Source organism: Crotalus tigris, unplaced genomic scaffold (assembly GCF_016545835.1).
Source record: "Crotalus tigris isolate CLP2741 ecotype Arizona unplaced genomic scaffold, ASM1654583v1 scf7180000018155.2402879, whole genome shotgun sequence".
Taxonomy (NCBI): Eukaryota; Metazoa; Chordata; class Lepidosauria; order Squamata; family Viperidae; genus Crotalus; species Crotalus tigris.
In genome coordinates, this window is record NW_024096851.1 from 1172730 (window position 1) to 1191452 (window position 18723).

Here is an 18723-nt window from a genome sequence, read left to right on the forward strand (position 1 = left end):
TATTGTTCTTTTAGATAGTAAACCTTTTGGCCATTATATGGGGCTTTTGACTCTTATCTTCCATCTACTAGAATATGTTTTTTATTGGAAGTGGGGGGAAAAGCCATTTTTGGATTTCTACTACAAGTGACGGCCAATGTGTGTTCTCCTTCCATTTATAACAAAATTTGAGTTACTTTCATTAAGAGAATATGGATGAACTGTACCCATTTTGATTTAAGAGAAGCAATCTTGAAGTCAAAGAAACAGTTCAAGAATAATGTCAGTGTGCTGGGATTATCTGTATACTACTAAAGTGTATCATTTAACTGGGAGAAACAGTGCATTAAATGGGTTAACTTACAGAATGTATCCAAAATCTGGGACTCATGACTGCTCTGGGATTAAAATTTGGCAAATTCGTGGTTGCTTCAATGCTGCCACTTGGAGGTTTAATAAACCAGTCCCTTCCTAGCCCTCTGGAGGTAAATAAATCTGTCCAACTAAAGTGGAAAAATACTGTTGCTCTAAAAAAAACTGCTGGGTCTTCAGAAGGTTTCCTGTCTTGCAGCTGTTGACCAATTTAACTTTGCTCTATGTGGACCATATCCTGTTTTTACAGAAGTACGTGTTTGGTCAAAACTGTCTGGTATTCTTTAATATGCTGAGACAAGGATGTATAGAAAATAGCCATGTAAGGAATACTATGTGATCAGGAAATGTATACATATTAAAGAGTATAAATATGTTTTACAGAACCCCTTTCGGCGTTCATACCCTTTGCTTTGTTTAGCTCTCTGAACCTGCGCAATAAACCTTCCCTTCCCCAAAGAGCTGGCTCAAGTCTCTTATTTCTACAACACAACCATTAGTTGCTAGAGGAATGTCAGCTGCCATCAAGCTGGTAGGAAGCAGAAGTCATTCCCACTCACACTGAATTGGTCATTCTGTTTCTCTGTTTAGGTCAGTGGTTCTCAACCTATGGGTCCCCACCCCATTTGGGGTCGATTGACCATTTCACGGGGTTCGCCAAGCAAGGCTGTCTACCATTTTTTCCCCTTTTCTGGCGGGTGCCTTACCTCCCTTGGGCTGGGCCAGCTGGTGGCCCAGCCGGTGGTCGGCCTTCTTTGTCTCTGCCGCTTGCCAGCTATGCCTCGGCCGGTGCAGGGGATGGCACCACGCATGCGTGGCACTACCGGGCAGGGAAAGTCCTCGACTTACGACCGGTTGGGTAGTCCTCAACTTACGATCGGTTTAGTCCTTGACTTACGACCGGTTTAGTCCTCGACCTACGACCGGTTGGGGGTAGCGGCATTAAAAAGGTTGAGAATCACTGGTTTAGGTAAAGAAATATCTCTGAAATATCTCTGAAATAAGGACCCAACAGATTATCGCTTGTCTTAGTTACTCATAAAAGCTTCTTGTTATACAGTAGAAGTCTTACAGATGCACAATGAGAAGTGCATGAAAACTAAATGGTTACAATCTGATTACAGTAACTAGAAATTCTAACCCAGATGATACACTGGAAAATTGTTATTTCCGTGGCATTTGTTAAGCCCTTATTTGCTCATTTGTATCCTTTTTTTATCCACTTTTTTTGTTCTTTTCCCTTCCTTGATTATGTATGTTCCTAAAATGCCTAATAAAAGCATGTATTTTTTAAAAAGTAATGTGATATCTACAATTACAGAAAAATGTTATAAAATCAAAGCATGCAAGGAAAAAGGGACCCATGCAAATCTATTCACGTAATCTGAGTTTCAGTTTCTGTTTGCATTTTATTTCTGCCGATGTCTATAATGAAATGGATGGATGACCTTGAAGAAAGAAGGGAAGAGATACTGGCAAAGAAACAATGAGACAGAAGAAGTGGAAGGGTAATAAAAAAAAGAAACTTAGGAAGAACCTGCCCTAATGGATCAAGCAGTTAAAAGTGGAGGCTGGTAGTTTGTATCTTCAAACTTACAAGTTTCTGTTAATGTGGCCTTACAATAAAGTAGAATTAGTTCCTCTAATCCTGTTTCCTGGGAGGGTGATAATATCTTAACAGGCTTAAGGAAAGCAATTTGTTATTTTGCCTCAGCACTATAATATTCTATGCAGATAATAATGAAAAATAAACTCGGTTATTTTAACAAATATAACAAGATTTTGTTCTAAAGTGTGTTCATTTCCATGTGTGCTTGTGCATTACACATGCACAAATTGAACACACAAATGCTGTATTCGGTGACATTGAACTACAGGCATTTAAAGAAAATCTGGTACACAGATTTATACTCAAAGACCATAAATAAAGCTCTAAAAAGTGGTAGTAACTTGTTTATTAGGGTTGAACTAAAGCAAGTTCAAAGCATATATCAGGGGAATTAGAATCACATGTTAAACTGAGGATGTTAAATCGATCAGGGGAATTAGAATTATACATAAAATAAATAAACATGAAGAGAGTAATGCAGCAAGATTCAGAGAAAATAATGTTTGTCCTTGAGCAAGCTGTGGACTAGAAAGCATTTTGCTACAGCATCTCTAGCACAAATAATAGATCTGACCTCTTTTGCCCAGAAAAAAAAATAGAAAAAGAGGATAGTAAAGGATTGTTCAGCACTTGGAAAGAAAATGGGAAAAGAAAAGTTGGAGTGTCCTAAAAGCAGACTGGGGAGAACTTTAAAAGGAAGGAGTTGAAGAAATATGGTGACTACAAATGCAAGGGTTTTTTTTTTATTGTGGTGAAATTAATGCAGAAAAAAAGATCAAATCAGCTTATGGACCAATTAGAAGAATATGAATTAATATGTAAGTGTTAAATTCTTGTCTTATACCTTGAATAGGTTAGAACAGTGGTGGCGAACCTATGGAACGTGTGCCAGAGGTGGCACTCAGAGCCCTCTCTGTGGGCACACGTGCCATGCCCTGGAGATGACAACTGTCCCTTTTCAACCAGTCGCCCACTAACTCGCCGAGGTCCCACGTGGCTGGATGCATCCCAGCACAACTGTTTTCCCTCCCCCCCCCGTCCCATCCCTCCTGGCCTCACATGCTCTCCTTTTCCCAGGCACGACCCACTGCATTGCCTCCTCAGCTGTCAGCCGACCGTCCAGCTCAGAGGTGGCTTCTCTGTACTGCTAGGAGTGGGCTGTGGAGCCCCAGAGTGCACCAGTCGAGGGGCCGGCAGGCTATGGCTGCTGACGGACACTGTCGGCCCCCATGCGCTCGCTGGCCTCTGTGTGCGGAGGCCGATGGTGTCAGGCAGCAGCCACCCCGGCCCCTGGTCCATTGCCCTGCGACAATGGCACCCTGCCCTGCCTTGCCTTGCCTCGCTTCACCCTGCAGTATGAGCCTCCTGCCCACCATCCCATCTGCAAGAGACCCCCTGGATCTCCCCCAACCCGCCTGGCCCCCACAGGCATCCCTCCCCACGAGCAATATTGTGACCACACCCACCTTGGCCACACCCACCCAGTCTGCCATGACCACCACAGCCACACCCACGCAGTGGGCCATGCCCACCTGGCACCTGGCAATAAGTAAGTGGGTTTTAGGTTGCAGTTTGGGCACTCCGTCTCTAAAAGGTCCACCATCTTCTGGATGATAGGAATCATGATTCCCTTCCAAATCCAGAAGCTAGCAAAGGCCTTTCATTTCTTCCTTGGATTTTAAAAGAAAACAAAACTAAGTTCTCTCTGAAGGAAGAACCCATCAGATATAAGAATCATGCATCAGGTATCAATGTAAAGAAAGAAAGCAAAAAACTGCCACCTTTTCTCCTTCCTTGACTCAAGGATGAAAATGTTTTTAGCATAAGCATATGATAAAACTTCTCCATTTCAGCCAGTGAGACACAAAATCTTTGAGTATAGATAGTTCTTGACTTATAGCTACAACTGGACCAAAACTTCCATTGCTAAGCAAGGCAGTTAAATGAGTCACACTCTATGTTACAACCTTTTTTTGCCATAGTTGTTAAGTGAATCCCTGCAGTTAAATGAATCATGCAGTCATTAAATGAATCCAGCTTCTCCCATTGAGTCTGCTTGTAGAAAGTCATCTAGGAAAGTCACAAATGACTCTGGGGTTTTAAAATCATTGTAAATTGTAAATAGATTGCCAAGTGTCTGAATTTTGATCATATGATCATAGGGTTGCTGCAATGGTCGTAAGTGTGAGGACCAGTTGTAAGTTACTTACAGTGTCGTAACTTTGAACAGTCACTAAATGAATAGTTATAAGTCGAGGGCTACTGATGCTTACTTTTAACACCAAAAGGCTTTGCTGAGGTGACCGAGTTGGGTGATATAATAAACTTGAATTTTTGCCATGACAAATGATTAAAATAACTCAACCTTCCCCCCCTTTTAATTAAAATCAGTGAAATAAAGAAATCTATATGTCTGCATATAGGATCTGTAAACAACATCTCAGGGAACTCAGTGATGTGTTTATGCTTATATACAAAAAAAAATAACTTACAACTTAACTGCTGTACAACTTAATTTTAGCATAATTAAAATCAGTATAAGGTATTACATGGAGAATATTTTTATAACTTTTGCTCTTAAGCAATGATTAAGTGTTAACAGGGAAAAGCAGACGCATTACAGGGGTTCTCAACCTTGGCAACTTTAAGACTTGTGGACTTCAACTCCCAGAAGCTGGCTGAGGAATCCTGGGAATTGAAGTCCACAAGTCTTAAAGTTGCCAAGGTTGAGAACCCCTGCATTAGAAGAAGACAGTGTTAGTCCCAAAAGGTTCTCTGAGAAGCTCACCTTAATCCCTTCTGTTTGGGACATGTCTTGCCTAAATTTCAGTAAAGGATGGCATTTTGCTATCTTTTCCACACTGGAATGAATCACCTCTGTTTAGTTGCAGGCTCGTCTTTATAACAAAAGCGTATGGGCCTTTCTTAACAACATATTAAGTGTTAGACACAAGTGTTAATATAAGAAATATCTTAGTATTGTGGGACTTAAAACACCACCATGGCCTGGCTCCAAACGATCTGCCATGCTATGTTCCAGGATATAGCATTCCAGTTTCTACTCCCTTCCAGTTGTGTGTTTATCCATACTACAACAGTTAGCATTCCATTGTTGCTGAACATACTCAATCTCCACAGGGCTGTTTTTAGGGTTCTCTTGAAGAGGTTCATAAGGTTCTGTCTGCACATCTCAAAATCATGGGGAATCCATTATATCTGATATAACTTATTTATTTATTTATTTATGAGACTTATATACCACTTTAAGTGCAAGCACTCTCTAAGCGGTGTACACCAGTAAGCAATGTATATATATATATATATATATTTACATTGCCCCCAACAATCTGGGTCCTCAGTTTACCTACCTCGGAAGGATGGAAGGCTGAGTCAACCTTGAGCCGGTGAGATTTGAACCGCTGACCTGCTGAACACAGTCAGATAAAGTGGCCTGCAGTACTGCACTCTAACTGCTGCACCACCTCGGCTCTTATAACTCCCTCTTGTGTATAAATGTCAACTTTTTTTTTTATTATTGAAAATTTTTAAAATTTTACAAAAAAAAAGTTCCCTTCCTCCAACCCTCCCAACCCACCCCAACCCTTCCCAGAGCTGAATACAGGCTTAATTAAAATTTAAAAGAAAAAATTTTAAACACAAATGAACCATATACAAATTTGGTTACAATAACTAAACAAATCATAAAATACTTTTACACCAATACTTAAAAAAACAGAAAGAGAAAAAGAAAAGAAACAAGAAGAAGAAGAAAAAAGAAAAGAAAAAAAAAGAAATTAGAAAAAGAAAAAAATATCTAAAAAATATTTTAAACTTTAAATATAAATTATTCAAAAGCTAAGTAATATTTTTTTATATCATACTTGTATTGTATAAAATTTATCCATCTTTTCCATACCAAAAGGTACTTCTCTTGCGATTGATCTTTCAAAAAAGCCGAAATCTTTGCCATTTCCGCTAAATAGGAAACTTTAAGAAACCATTCTTGCAAAGTAGGCAAAGATTCCTTCTTCCAGCATTGCCCTACTAACAACCTAGCTGCTGTAATTAGATTTAACATTAATATAGTTTCTTTACTGTCACAGTCGGAAACAATACCCAACAAAAACAATTGTGGAGTAAATTTTATCCTTCTTTTAAAAATTCTTTGAATATTCCACCATATCTTAATCCAAAAAGCTTTTATATTTTTACATAACCACCAAATATGATAATAAGTAGCATCCAAGCAACCACATCTCCAACATTTAGGCTGCAAGTTTGAATCCATACGAGACATTTTTTGTGGATCAAGGTGCCATCTGTTTTAATGGTCTCAAAATGTGTGACAGATTTTGGTCAAGTTGTTTCCATTTAAAAAAGATTACTGATTTTAAAAACTAATAACTTAGAAACTGCCACAAAACAAATGGTCCACAAACATTCCTTTCCTTCTGAAGCTTTTACGATGCATTGTAATTATTAACCAGTCTTTTACTATTAAACTTAAATGGCCAATTGAGACAAACAGTTCTGAGACCATGCTTCCACCACTGATTAAGACTGAGGTGGCAGTTGTACAGAATTTTCATTTAGCTTTCTGAGCCTTCTGGGCAGACTTTGTGACCTTGCCAGCACCACCTGCTTTTTTATCAACAGCCTTGATGACACCAACAGCAACGGTCTGTCTCATGTCACGCACAGCAAAACGACCCAGAGGAGGATAGTCAGAAAAGCTCTCAACACACATAGGCTTGCCTGGAATCATGTCAACTATGGCAGCATCTCCAGATTTGAGGAACTTTGGACAATCTTCCAACTTCTTACCAGAACGACGATCAATTTTTTCCTTCAGCTCGGCAAACTTGCAAGCAATATGAGCAGTATGACAATCCAGAACAGGGGCATAGCCAGCATTGATTTGGCCTGGGTGGTTCAGGATGATAACCTGTGCTGTGAATCCAGCAGCTTCCATTGGTGGATCATTTTTGCTATCACCAGCAACATTACCACGACGGACATCTTTTACAGATACATTCTTTACATTGAAGCCAACATTGTCACCAGGCAGAGCTTCACTTAGGGCCTCATGATGCATCTCAACAGATTTTTCTTCAGTTGTAACATTAACTGGAGCAAATGTTACCACCATGCCTAGTTTTAGAATGCCAGTTTCCACATGACCGACTGGAACGGTACCAATCCCACCAATTTTGTAGACATCCTGAAGTGGCAGGCGTAGAGGTTTGTCAGTTGGACGAGTTGGTGGCAAGATAGAGTCCAGGGCTTCCAGCAGTGTAGTTCCACTAGCACTACCGTCTTTATGAGTCACCTTCCATCCTTTGAACCAGGGCATATTAGAGCTAGGTTCCAACATGTTATCTCCATTCCAGCCTGAAATTGGCACAAAGGCCACTGTATCTGGATTGTAGCCGATTTTCTTTATGTACGTGCTGACTTCTTTGACAATTTCCTCATATCTCTTCTGGCTGTAAGGTGGCTCAGTGGAATCCATCTTGTTGACTCCAACAATGAGCTGTTTTACACCCAGAGTATAGGCCAGAAGGGCATGCTCACGGGTTTGTCCATTCTTGGAAATACCTGCTTCAAATTCACCAACACCAGCAGCAACAATTAGGACAGCACAGTCAGCCTGAGATGTACCAGTAATCATGTTTTTGATGAAATCTCTGTGTCCAGGAGCATCAATGATAGTGACATAATACTTGCTGGTTTCAAATTTCCAGAGTGAAATATCAATAGTGATACCACGTTCACGTTCTGCCTTCAGCTTATCCAATACCCATGCATACTTGAAGGAGCCTTTACCCATCTCAGCAGCTTCCTTCTCAAACTTCTCAATGGTCCTCTTGTCAATTCCACCACATTTGTAAATCAGATGACCAGTGGTGGTGGACTTGCCGGAATCGACGAGTCCGATGACAACAATGTTGATATGGGTCTTTTCCTTTCCCATGTTGGGTGGTTAGATAAGGCTTTTCCGTCGGCTCCAATAAAGGTCCTCCGAAGCAGCGGCAAATCCGTAGCGAAAAAGCAATGTCAACTTTTTTGACAACAGAAGCCTTGGTTCTTTTCTTTGTTGCTCTTTTCTTTGACACTGAACTTAGTTAATGCTTTACAGCCTGAGTTTTATTCTCTTTTATCTTTTAAAATGTGACTTGTGCCAAATCTTTCAGGTATGACTTTGATGTTCAGTTTTTGTGATGTTTTAAGGCATGAGGGAACTGCATGCATATTCAAATTTGCCAGAGTCCTTAATGACACCGTAGCTTCCTATCCATTTCTACATGTATTGAAGGATGGTGGAGAAGCAAAGAATTAAAATAAGATGTGAGAAAGAACCAGCCATGCCCTGCCAGTGCTGACTGAGTCTGGCTTAAATTATTTGTTGAGGATTTTTACATCAAGAATTAAAAAGTTGCATTGCTTCCATTTAGAACAGTGGTGGCGAACCTATGGCACGGGTGCCAGAGGCGGCACTCAGAGCCGTCTCTGTGGGCACGTGCACCATCAACCCAGTTTTAGGCCTTCAGCTGGGTTTTATAAAACCTTTTTGCTTTAGGCCTCTTCCGCCATGTGTAAAAAATAAAGGTTCAATCAATCAGTCAATCAGTTCAATCAATCAATTTCAACTTCTCGTGGGAAAAAAAAGATCTTGCAAAGTTGGAATTGATTGATTGAACTTTTTAGTCCCACCCAGTCTGCCATTACCACCACAGCCGTGCCCACCCAATGGGCCACACCCATCCAATTGGCCACACCTGACCAATGGGCCACACCCACCTGGCACCCAACGATGCATAAGTGGATTTTGGGTTGCAGTTTGGGCACTCGGTCTCTAAAAGGTTTGTCATCACTGATTTAGAACTTCCACTAACTTCCACCTTACTTGCTTTCAATACTTGAAGAAGGAAATCTTATGGCTGGGTTAAATGGAATAGTTTCTTCCCCCACATAGAACGAAGATAGAAAGTATGGACAGTGTGACCATAGAGCTCAATGGCTAGACTGTCATGTGATTGGAATTCCTCTATTTCTCTCTTCCCTTTCAATTTTTTGTGGCATAAGATAAACATAAAAATGAGAAGGGGAAGGAGAAAAATAAATGTTTTAATAATAACTTAAGCCTTTCCATTGGAGCTGGGATGGCTTTTCCTAATTATCAAGATCTCATGAACTTTGTCAATCTTGTGAGATTTCAGTCATATTTTTATTTTATTTTATTTTACTTGGTACACAGTGCCTGAAAATGTGCACTTTCTTTCTTATGCACAGACATCATTGTGTTTAGCTGATTTCTGCTGATCACAGTATTCAGTCTTAGAGTAGAACACGGGTGTCAAACTCACAACGTCATGTGACATATTGCGATATATTGCTAGTTTTTTCCCATTGCCAGCGGTTTTGGTATGATGCATCCGGCCCGCAGGCCGGCAGTTTGACACCCCTGGAGTAGAAAAATATTAAAGAATATTGAACAACAGAAGCATGAAACCAACATCTAACTCTTATAAAATTCAACTATCTTAAAGTTATTTAAAAATGTATTGATATTCATACAGTGTTACTCATAAGCAGAAGAATCTTTCCTTCTGACATTAATGAATTTCTTCATAGGTTTTGCGTGCTAAAGAAACACTCCACCATGATTGAACTAATCACTCAGAGCTACAGAAAGTGAAAATGATAATGGATTGTCTACAGTCAGTCCAGTGGTTGACTGATCCACAATCACCCCCTCATTTTTCCAATCTAAATTTAGAAATACCAAAAGATGAAAAATAGTCCATTTTGAGGAACTGACATTTTTGTTTGAAGTCATTGATCTGATGCTTCAACCCCATAAACAGTTGTAAATAATTGACCCTATATTTTAAAATAGTTGGGAGAGATAGATGGGGATTGTGAAAGAGATAAATGTGGCATGGCTGAACATTCATTTTTTTATAAAACTGATATGCCAGCACACTGAAAGATTTATCCAGTACTAGGATGATTTGAAGCAAGATATCATTGATTACTTTTAGCTGCTGAGTTAGACTGCAATTCTATACACACTTTTACTCATGATAAACGGCCATTGAACTGAATAAGACTTAGTTTAAATTAAATCTTCAGGGATTGGACTGTTTCCTAAAGAATCTCCTTGCCAAGTTATGTAATTCAGAGGATTATCAACTGAATAAATAAGTTTGAGTTTATTAATCATTTGCTGTGTTAATAATTAACTTCATTTGAATAAATGCAGGTGGTTTCAAAAGTTCAAGAAAAAGAATCCTGTTGAGACATTGAGGAAAGTAACACTAACTACAGTATGCATCATTGAAAGGAAAGACCATCTGATATAATTTTAATGTGTTTTTCTGCACATTTTTTTTAAAAGTACAAAGATTTTACAGTACTGCACCTTCTTCAGTTAAAACAAATCAATCTGTGGTTTAAGCTGGTTGATGTTACATGGAAAATATTAAAATATGCTTCTTGGCCCTTATATGGTGCATGGACAGTGGCCATTGTGCTGTGGTGCCAAATATTTTGGAATAGCAATTTGGGGTGATTATGTAGCTAATCACTTTTAGCTACATAACTTCATTGACAGCAAGAAAGGAGAGAAATCAGTAATAGGACAAAATGAAAATATAGCAGACAAATAAAGGGCCCCACAAATGGGATGAATGTTTGATCACATCCAAAATACCTGCAAAAATCTATGGGCAGTTTATAATATATTTTTTGAGGGGGAAAAGGTGGAGACTATTGTGAGCTTAAACTATTAGAGAATCTCCACACATCCTGCCCCTATTTAGGCATTTCTTTCTTTTTTTAAAAAAAAAAAGCAAAATTTTTCTCTGGTATGTAGGGTTTGATTGATTTGGCTCTTGCCTACATGAACAGTAGTCATTTATGCAAATATCTTCTGGAGTGTCTGAGAAATTATTCTTCAAACCAAGTGAAATCATTCTGGCTATGCAAATAAAATAAATTTTGCATCACTTACCCCATTATGGCAATGAATCTTGAACTTCCTGGAGTAATCTTAAAATCTAGTACCAGGGGTGGATTCTTCCAATTTGTTGGCATACTGTTTACATGCAATAGCTGATTCTCCACTATCCCTCTCTGTTGCTTCAGAATCTTTCTCTTTCCTTCCTACTCAGAAGAACTCACGATAGTCACTACAGGATTATATTCCTTCTATGACAGTATGGGAGGGAAGAATGATTTAGAGCAGGGGTCTTCAAACTTGGTCCTTTTATGACTTGTAGACTTGTGACTGAGGAATTCTGAGAGTTGAAGTCCACAAGTCATAAAAGGGCCAAGTTGGAAGACCCCTGATTTAGAGAAAAGACAGTTGAGTTAATTAATAGGTAGGAAAATGTAAAAGGGAAGCTTAGTAATCTTTATTCAACAGTTCACAAGAAGGATAAGGTAAGGTCTCATAATGATTTTATGGATGCGACCTCAAAAGAGGTTTTTTTTTTAAAAAAAGTAGTTTGGTATAAGATGTAGAGAGGAAGAAAAATTACCCTGACAGAGATAAATAACATCCATTCTCAGGGTGACAGGGGTAAGACATATTTTAAGTCCACCGCAGATAGATAACATTTTGTGACTGAGAGGGGCATTTTCCTACTTCACTGAATTATAAGGAGGAGGAGGAGATACTGCACAGACTTGCAAGATTCTGTTATTACAGCTAATCTCAATGAAAGTAGTTTTATTTAGACTACTGGAAGTGACATTAGTTTCTTTGGGGATTAAAAGAAAAATCTCTGTTTAATCTGCCACCTCGGAAGATTACCTTGACAGTCTCTCATCCAAAAGCAAATCTAATCTGCTTTTCAAGTCAAGCCAGTATCAGTTGGGTATTGTCATATGTTCTGGTATGTATGTGAATAAAACAGTGGAACAAGGGAATTTGAGATTATTTTTTTTTTAATCAACAGAAGAAGTATAGAGTCTCAGGATTGGAGCCTTTCATCAAAATGTAAAAGGAGCATTCTGTCACCGCAATGCAAGCTCCATCCCTTTTTTGTATGTGCAGAAACACACACCATAAGGAGGTTTCTCTGAAGACTATTCTAAGTATTATGCACCTGCTCTCTAATATAAATAAGACACCACATAGCTGTGATAGAAGCAAGGCACAATAACTATTGCCATCAGCTTCACACATAACATAAAGAATCAGAACAAACTAAATGGAGGCCAGAATAGTGGGTGAAACTCTCCTGGTAGCTACATAACTCCCTCATTACACAACCAGTTGTTTTGTAAGCAGATGAGCAGATCTGCCACATTATTCCCATTTTCCATGAGTTCTGACTTTGAATGTTCCTTTTGATTGGTTTAAATATTCAAACATACATTTGGAAGTGAAAACTTTCTCTGTTGGGGATTGACCTGTCCTGCTTCTTGTTGCCAAATTAAGTAACAATTGCACACATTTCAGATCTAAAACCTCATCTTGTTTTTATGGTTTATGGTGAAAATCAGAGGGTTTATTTTCTAATAATTTTCTATCCTGACTGGTGCTTATTTAATTGATGCGGATCAGATAAACTTAAAACTCCATTTCCATTAGGAGAAATATATGAAATCATCAGTTCGAACATTATCAGCTGGGAGTAAAATCTTGAAAAACAGACATGCCTTTTCCAAAAATTACTCATGAAAATGGTAAATTCAGAATAGACCCAAGAGGGGTCCATCTGTTCATAGAATCAAAAATCACTTGAGAAAAGAATGTGAAGCCCTCCCTAATAAGAGATCAATGAAGGAAAACTGGATTTTTTAACTTTCTCATTGAAAAAATCTATTTATTTGAAATTATATTTTTGGTAGCAGACATGTGCAAGACAATAATATTTTCATCCTTCTGAAAACCTGAAAAACATCTGGTAACCACAAGCAAGGTTTATTGTATGTGTATTCCAAGATAATATGAAAAGGGAAAGAGAAAATATCATTTTTACTGTCTCATGAGACTTCTCCTATTGCTTTCTGTTTCTTTCTCTGAATTACAAATGACATTTCTCTGCAGTGTAATAAAATAATTTTAAAGAGTGTTAAACAGACACTTTCTTACTTATTTTACTCATGCTTCTCCCAAAGCATTGCACCTTTATTGTTGCTCAGAAAAATAGTGTTTTTCCCCAACTTCTGAAAGGTTGTCTTGTCATTTCAAAAGTTGATTTGAAGAAATCTTAGATTTTGTTGTGAGGTTTTACAGTTTTTTCTTCTATATGCTGCATGGTCAGGTTCACTAACACATGCAGTGTTTGTCATGTAGCAGAAAAATTATTCTTTGACTTCAGATTTGCCACTGTGAATTACTAAAAGGTACATTAGTTCCCCTGCATTATTCTTCTCAATGAATTCTTCACTTGGAGTCATATCCAGTGAGGAATGGAGAACTGACATTCCATGAATCTCAGGAGATATTACTGTCAACAGTTGGATACTGGATTTAGACTGCTAAAAATTCTCTCTGGATTAGAGACAGATCTTGAGATTTAACCCTATATACTCCAGGCAAATGGAATTTTGTGAGTAGATAGCAGAAACTGACATATTTGCAGTCTCTTGCTGGGAATTGCAGGATTCCATCATGCTCTGTGCTGTTAATGTAGCCTTTTATTAACTCAATATTTGAGTAGACTTCATCTTTTTAATCACTTTGGAATTTATTGCTTACCAAGAATTGAAGAACCTTTAGAACCACAGGTTTGGTATTTGCTGTATGAGTTGCTCTTCTATCTATTTAGAAAGAAAGTTATGTGTTCAAAGAAAATAATTTCCATTTTCACAATATATAGCAAAAAGAGTAATTACCGTGTTAATTTCAGGAAAAAAAATTAAATGGACTAAGAGTTCAGATAAATTTGAATTAAAGAAAGATTTTAAAGTTAATTATGAAGATATAAATATTGAAATTGTTATTTAACTCTGACTGGGAGATGGGTTTAAATAAAGTGGGTTGGGATATGGGATGAAAAAGTATTTGGTTGCATTTTAAGGTCCAGTGATAAAGTTGATTATACTTGCTGTGGATGAAGGGGGAAGTTTTTTCTAATTTGTTTCTTCTATTTTTTTTCCTTTTTTTTCTTGTTTTCTTTTGTAGTTTTTCTGCACTTTTTCATATATACATGTATTTTTTGCATTAGGTTGTCATATTAGTTGTAATTGTTTAATACAAGGATGTCAAACTCAATTTCATTGAGGGCCGCCTCAGCATTGCGGTTGCCCTCAGGGGGCTGGGTGGGTGCAGCCTACTGGGTGGGAGTGGATGGAGTGGGTGTGGCCTACTGGGTGGGCGTGGCCAGCTCTACATCTTTCGTGTCAACGGTGACTGTGGGAGCCTGGGCAGGAGTGGGACAGATCTGATGGTCTCTGGCAGAAAGGGGTGGGACCAGAGCGGAGCCCATCAAGCCGGATATGTGAAGTAGGCGAGGGCCATTTGCTGGCCACTTCCAGGGATAGTGCATTTCTTCATTCCTCATAAAGGGTGACACTTCCCCAGCATGCACCCAGGGGATGGGGCCGATGCGGCAGGAGCTGGTTCCTCGCTGTTTCCAGATGGCCTTGTGGAGCTAAGACTGAATGCATTTCAGCATAGATGGCCACCACAAAATTGTTCATTGGCTCCTGGCCAGCCTGGGCCAGGGCCAAGGCAGCGGGGGCCATTCTTTCACTGTTTCCAGGATAGCTTCATGGGCCACATGAAATCACTTCACGGGACGGATCTGGCCCCCAGGCCTTGTGTTTGACATGTCTGGTTTAATATAATCCTCAATAAAATTATTTGGGGAAGAAAAGGAATTCTCCACAAGTTTAAATAATAATAATAAAGTTGGAAGGGACCTTGGAGGTTATTTAGTCCAACCCCCTGCTCAGGCAGGAAATCCTATACCATTTCAGACAAATGGCTGTCCAGTCTCTTCTTAAAAACTTTCAGCATTGGAGAATTTGCAGCTTCTGGAGGCAGGTTGTTCCACTGATTAATTGTTCTAACTTCAGAAAAGTTCTCCTTAATTCTAGGTTGCTTCTCTCTTTGATTAGTTTACATCCATTGCTTCTTGTCCTGCCTTCAGGTGCTTTGGAGAATAGCTTGACTCCCTCTTCTTTGTGGCAGACCTTGAGATATTGGAACACAGCTATCATGTCCCCCCTTGTCCTCTTCATTAGACTAGACATTCCCAATTCCAGCAACTGTTCCTTATATGTTTTAGCCTCCAGTCCCCTGCAAGAAATGTAGCAAGAAATCACCATTCTATAGGAAATAAGATTCTGTTGCATTTTTTTTCCAGAAATAGAGTTATGGAGTACCGAGTGTCAGAAGTAAATATTTCTCTATCCAATATTGTACCTTAATCCAAGAGAGACAACTTGGTTTCATATTACAGAATGACTCAATCATTAAAATTGATGCTTTGTAAATTTATTGTTGAAAAGAGGCTATAAATACATGGAAATGCAACCAGCTGAAATAGTCCATCAGTTGAGCCAAATCTTTAGGGCTACATTAAATTCTGGGGAAACTAAGAAATTGAGCCCATAGTCAGAGGCCATAGATGACTTAGCGTGAAATCCCTGAACTACATGTCAAGAAATCATATAGTTTTCCAAAAACATGTATAATTCATAACAGAAGATTTACAACTGTAATTGAGCCTGGAAATACGGTCATAAATCATTACAGCCATAAGTCAAGGCACTCGTGACTAGAAGTAAAATTCCATTTTTTTATGTGGCAGTCATTATTTTGAACACTGTGGCCATTAAGCAAATGCCATGGGTCAGTAAGAGAATGGCAGGGTCACTAAGTGAACACCCCAGTTGTTAAGTAAACACTGCAGTTGTTAAGCAAGTGCTGCAGTCATTAAGTGAATGTCGCGAATGTTAAGTAAACCCATTAATTTGAATGCCCATTTTATTTCTAGAAACTGTAAAAAAAAAACCACTGTGAATTGAGGTCACATGACTGTGAAACACCACAAGCCGTAATGCTGATCCACCTAACATGTGTTCATTGACTATGGGGGGGGTCAGTGACCATTTATGATGGCCAGGGCTGTTTTATGGGCTGTAAATCGCCCGTTCTATGATCATTGTAACTTTGAACAGTGGCAAAATGACCCATCATTAAACGAGGACTATCTGTATGTAAAAATCTTGGGTTATTTATTTATAACTCTATACTCTTTTTGATAATGCAAATATAAGAGTACACAAGAAGCATATTCTCAAATGCAGAGCGCAGCCAGTCCTAATCAAAACACAGGGCAAGGAAGGATCCTTTTAGCCCCCAATCAAGTTCTCATTTTTCATTTTTAGCTTAGGATTAGGCTGCACTGTTACTTTGAGGCAACTGTGACCACAAATGACAGTAATTTCTCCAGAATGGAGAAATGGATCAATACTGCATTGGGAATACTGGAAAGAAGATGAATTCCAAGTAGCAGCTGGATCATTCTCACTATGGCAGTGATGGCAAAACTTTTAGAGACCGAGTGCCCCCACTTATTTCTCTCTGGGTGCCAGGTGGGCATGGCCCACTGGGTGGGCATGGTTGTGGTGGTCATGGCAGACTGGGTGGGTGTGGCCAAGGTGGGTGTGATCACCTCGATGTTTCTCGTGGGGAGGGATGCCTATGGGGGCTGGGCAAGGTTGGGGGTTTCTGGCAGGTAGGGCGATGGGCAGGAGGCTCGTCGTGCAGGGTGAGGTGAGCCAAGGCAGGGGTGCCATTGTCACAGGGCAAGGTGAGGTGCCTGACACCATCAGCCCCCACACACAGAGGCCAGCGAGTGCATGGGTGCTGGGATGCATCTGGCCACGTGGGACCTCGGCAAGTTAGCAGGCGTCTGGTTGAAGAGGGACGGTTGCCATCTCCGGGGCATGGCCCGCATGCTCACAGAGAGTGCTCTGACTGCCGCCTCTGACACGCGTGCCATAGGTTCGCCACCACTGCACTATGGAAAGGAGAAAAAAGAGGGAAGAGAAAGAGAAACCAAAACCATATCATCCCAAGTAAGCCCTACCATTACAAACAAACATGCACACACCCCAACTGCTTAAAGACAACTGCCATGAATCAAGGAATGCTGAACTCTGCTTTATCAGTGAGTTACTTGCATGAATGAACAGAAGGAGAGGTAGATAGTGTCAGCCTTCCATAGTAAACCTGACAGGAAATTTTATTGTGAGGCTAATTAATAGAATCTTGCATGTCTGAAAGTAAAAACTTTCCATTTCTGCTTTTAACTGCTTGGTCCATTAGGGAAGGATCTTCCTAGGTTTCTTTTTCTGATTTATGAGCCACTAGGGGCTTCTGCCTTTCTTCTCCAATTCCTAAGTGGATTCCCCTCTTTCCCCAAGGTCATTCACACATTCCATTACAAATGGAGAAATAAGACATAACTATAGACTTCCTAATTCTTGTCACAGGCCAGTGTACAAGGAGGGAGAAAAGAGGGCTCTGATTGAGTCCCAATTCCCTCTAGTCCATGGCTGAACCTTATAGATGTTTTACAATGTGTTGTCCTCATTTTGATATCAAAGAGCTGTGGTGGCGCAGTGGTTAGAATGCAGTATTGCAAGCTAACTCTGCTCACCGCCATGAGTTCAATCCTGGCAGGCTCAAGGTTGAGTCAGCCTTCCATCCTTCCAAGGTTGATAAAATGAGGATCCAAATTGTTGGGGGCAATAAGCCGACTCTGTAAACTGCTTAGGGAGGGCTATAAAGCACTATGAAGTGATATAAAAGTCTAAGTGCTGTTGCTATCATTTTAATTAGAGTTTATTTAAGGGCTTGAAAAATGGGTTTTAATGCTGAGACCAATTTGCTAACAATCCTTACTACTGTTCCTCTAAATGACATTTAACCACAAATTCTTACTAGGAGTATCTGACTCATTTAAATCTGAACTAACTCAACTGAGCATCTGCATTCTTGCATTTTTCCTGGATCAATCAAAGGGAATTCACTACTCAGTTTCCATCAGTCAAACACAGACTCAAAAGAAACATAAATACAGCCAGCAATAGTATTTTGTGTGCATTCATTCCATAAAGAGTTGGAAACTACTAATGCCAGTGAATCAGTGATTTTATTTTTTCTGCATATTGATCCAGCATTGCAAAATGCTTTCTAGCTGATCTTTAACAAAAATGCTTGGGAATTGTATGTTCAATTTTGTAAAATACATATGGGAAACATTTGCTATTTTTTTTAACATACCAGTCAAGGATTAAAGCTACATATTTCTATGCATGTTATTTCTGCTCCAGTGCTCTGTCTCATGGTGGGTTGTTAAAAAGTTAGTAAGTGAATGTGTTTAAATAAAGTTTATTATGTAACAGTAACACAGTCTATTCAGAAAGGTTTTTTTCCCTTTTGCTGTGGATGTCCACTGAATTATTTAAATGTTAAGATATTTATGGAATTTACATAACCTAAATAAGATCCTAACATAAATTACAGTGGGGAGTAATTGTTTTTTTTAAAATTTGCACAATGGATTATGCATTTTACTGAAATAGTTCAAATAAAAATTTCTTACACTGACATGTTATACCCCCCAAATCTGAAAGTCTGCTTACTCACCAGTTCTCTCTCCCAAAGAGCCATGAATTCAGCAATTCAATGTTAATAGTCTTTATGGAAGTTCTGCATTGCACAACAAACAAAAATTAAAAATGGTTGCTTAGATTAATTGAAAAATTCTGCAGAGGTTTCAAGCAGT

At 39.2% G+C, this 18723-nt stretch overlaps 2 protein-coding genes across 4 annotated transcripts in view; one reads left to right on the forward strand and one right to left on the reverse strand.

Annotated features, from left to right (window-relative positions):
- OLFM3 (olfactomedin 3) overlaps positions 1 to 18723 on the forward strand; it is a 190575-nt gene that overhangs the window by 80425 nt on the left and 91427 nt on the right. The window lies entirely within an intron of this gene.
- Positions 6381 to 8015, reverse strand: LOC120310251 (elongation factor 1-alpha 1-like). Its single transcript, XM_039348457.1, has one exon. The coding sequence runs from the start codon at positions 7932 to 7934 to the stop codon at positions 6546 to 6548; it is 1389 nt and encodes a 462-aa protein (XP_039204391.1). The 5' UTR covers positions 7935 to 8015; the 3' UTR covers positions 6381 to 6545.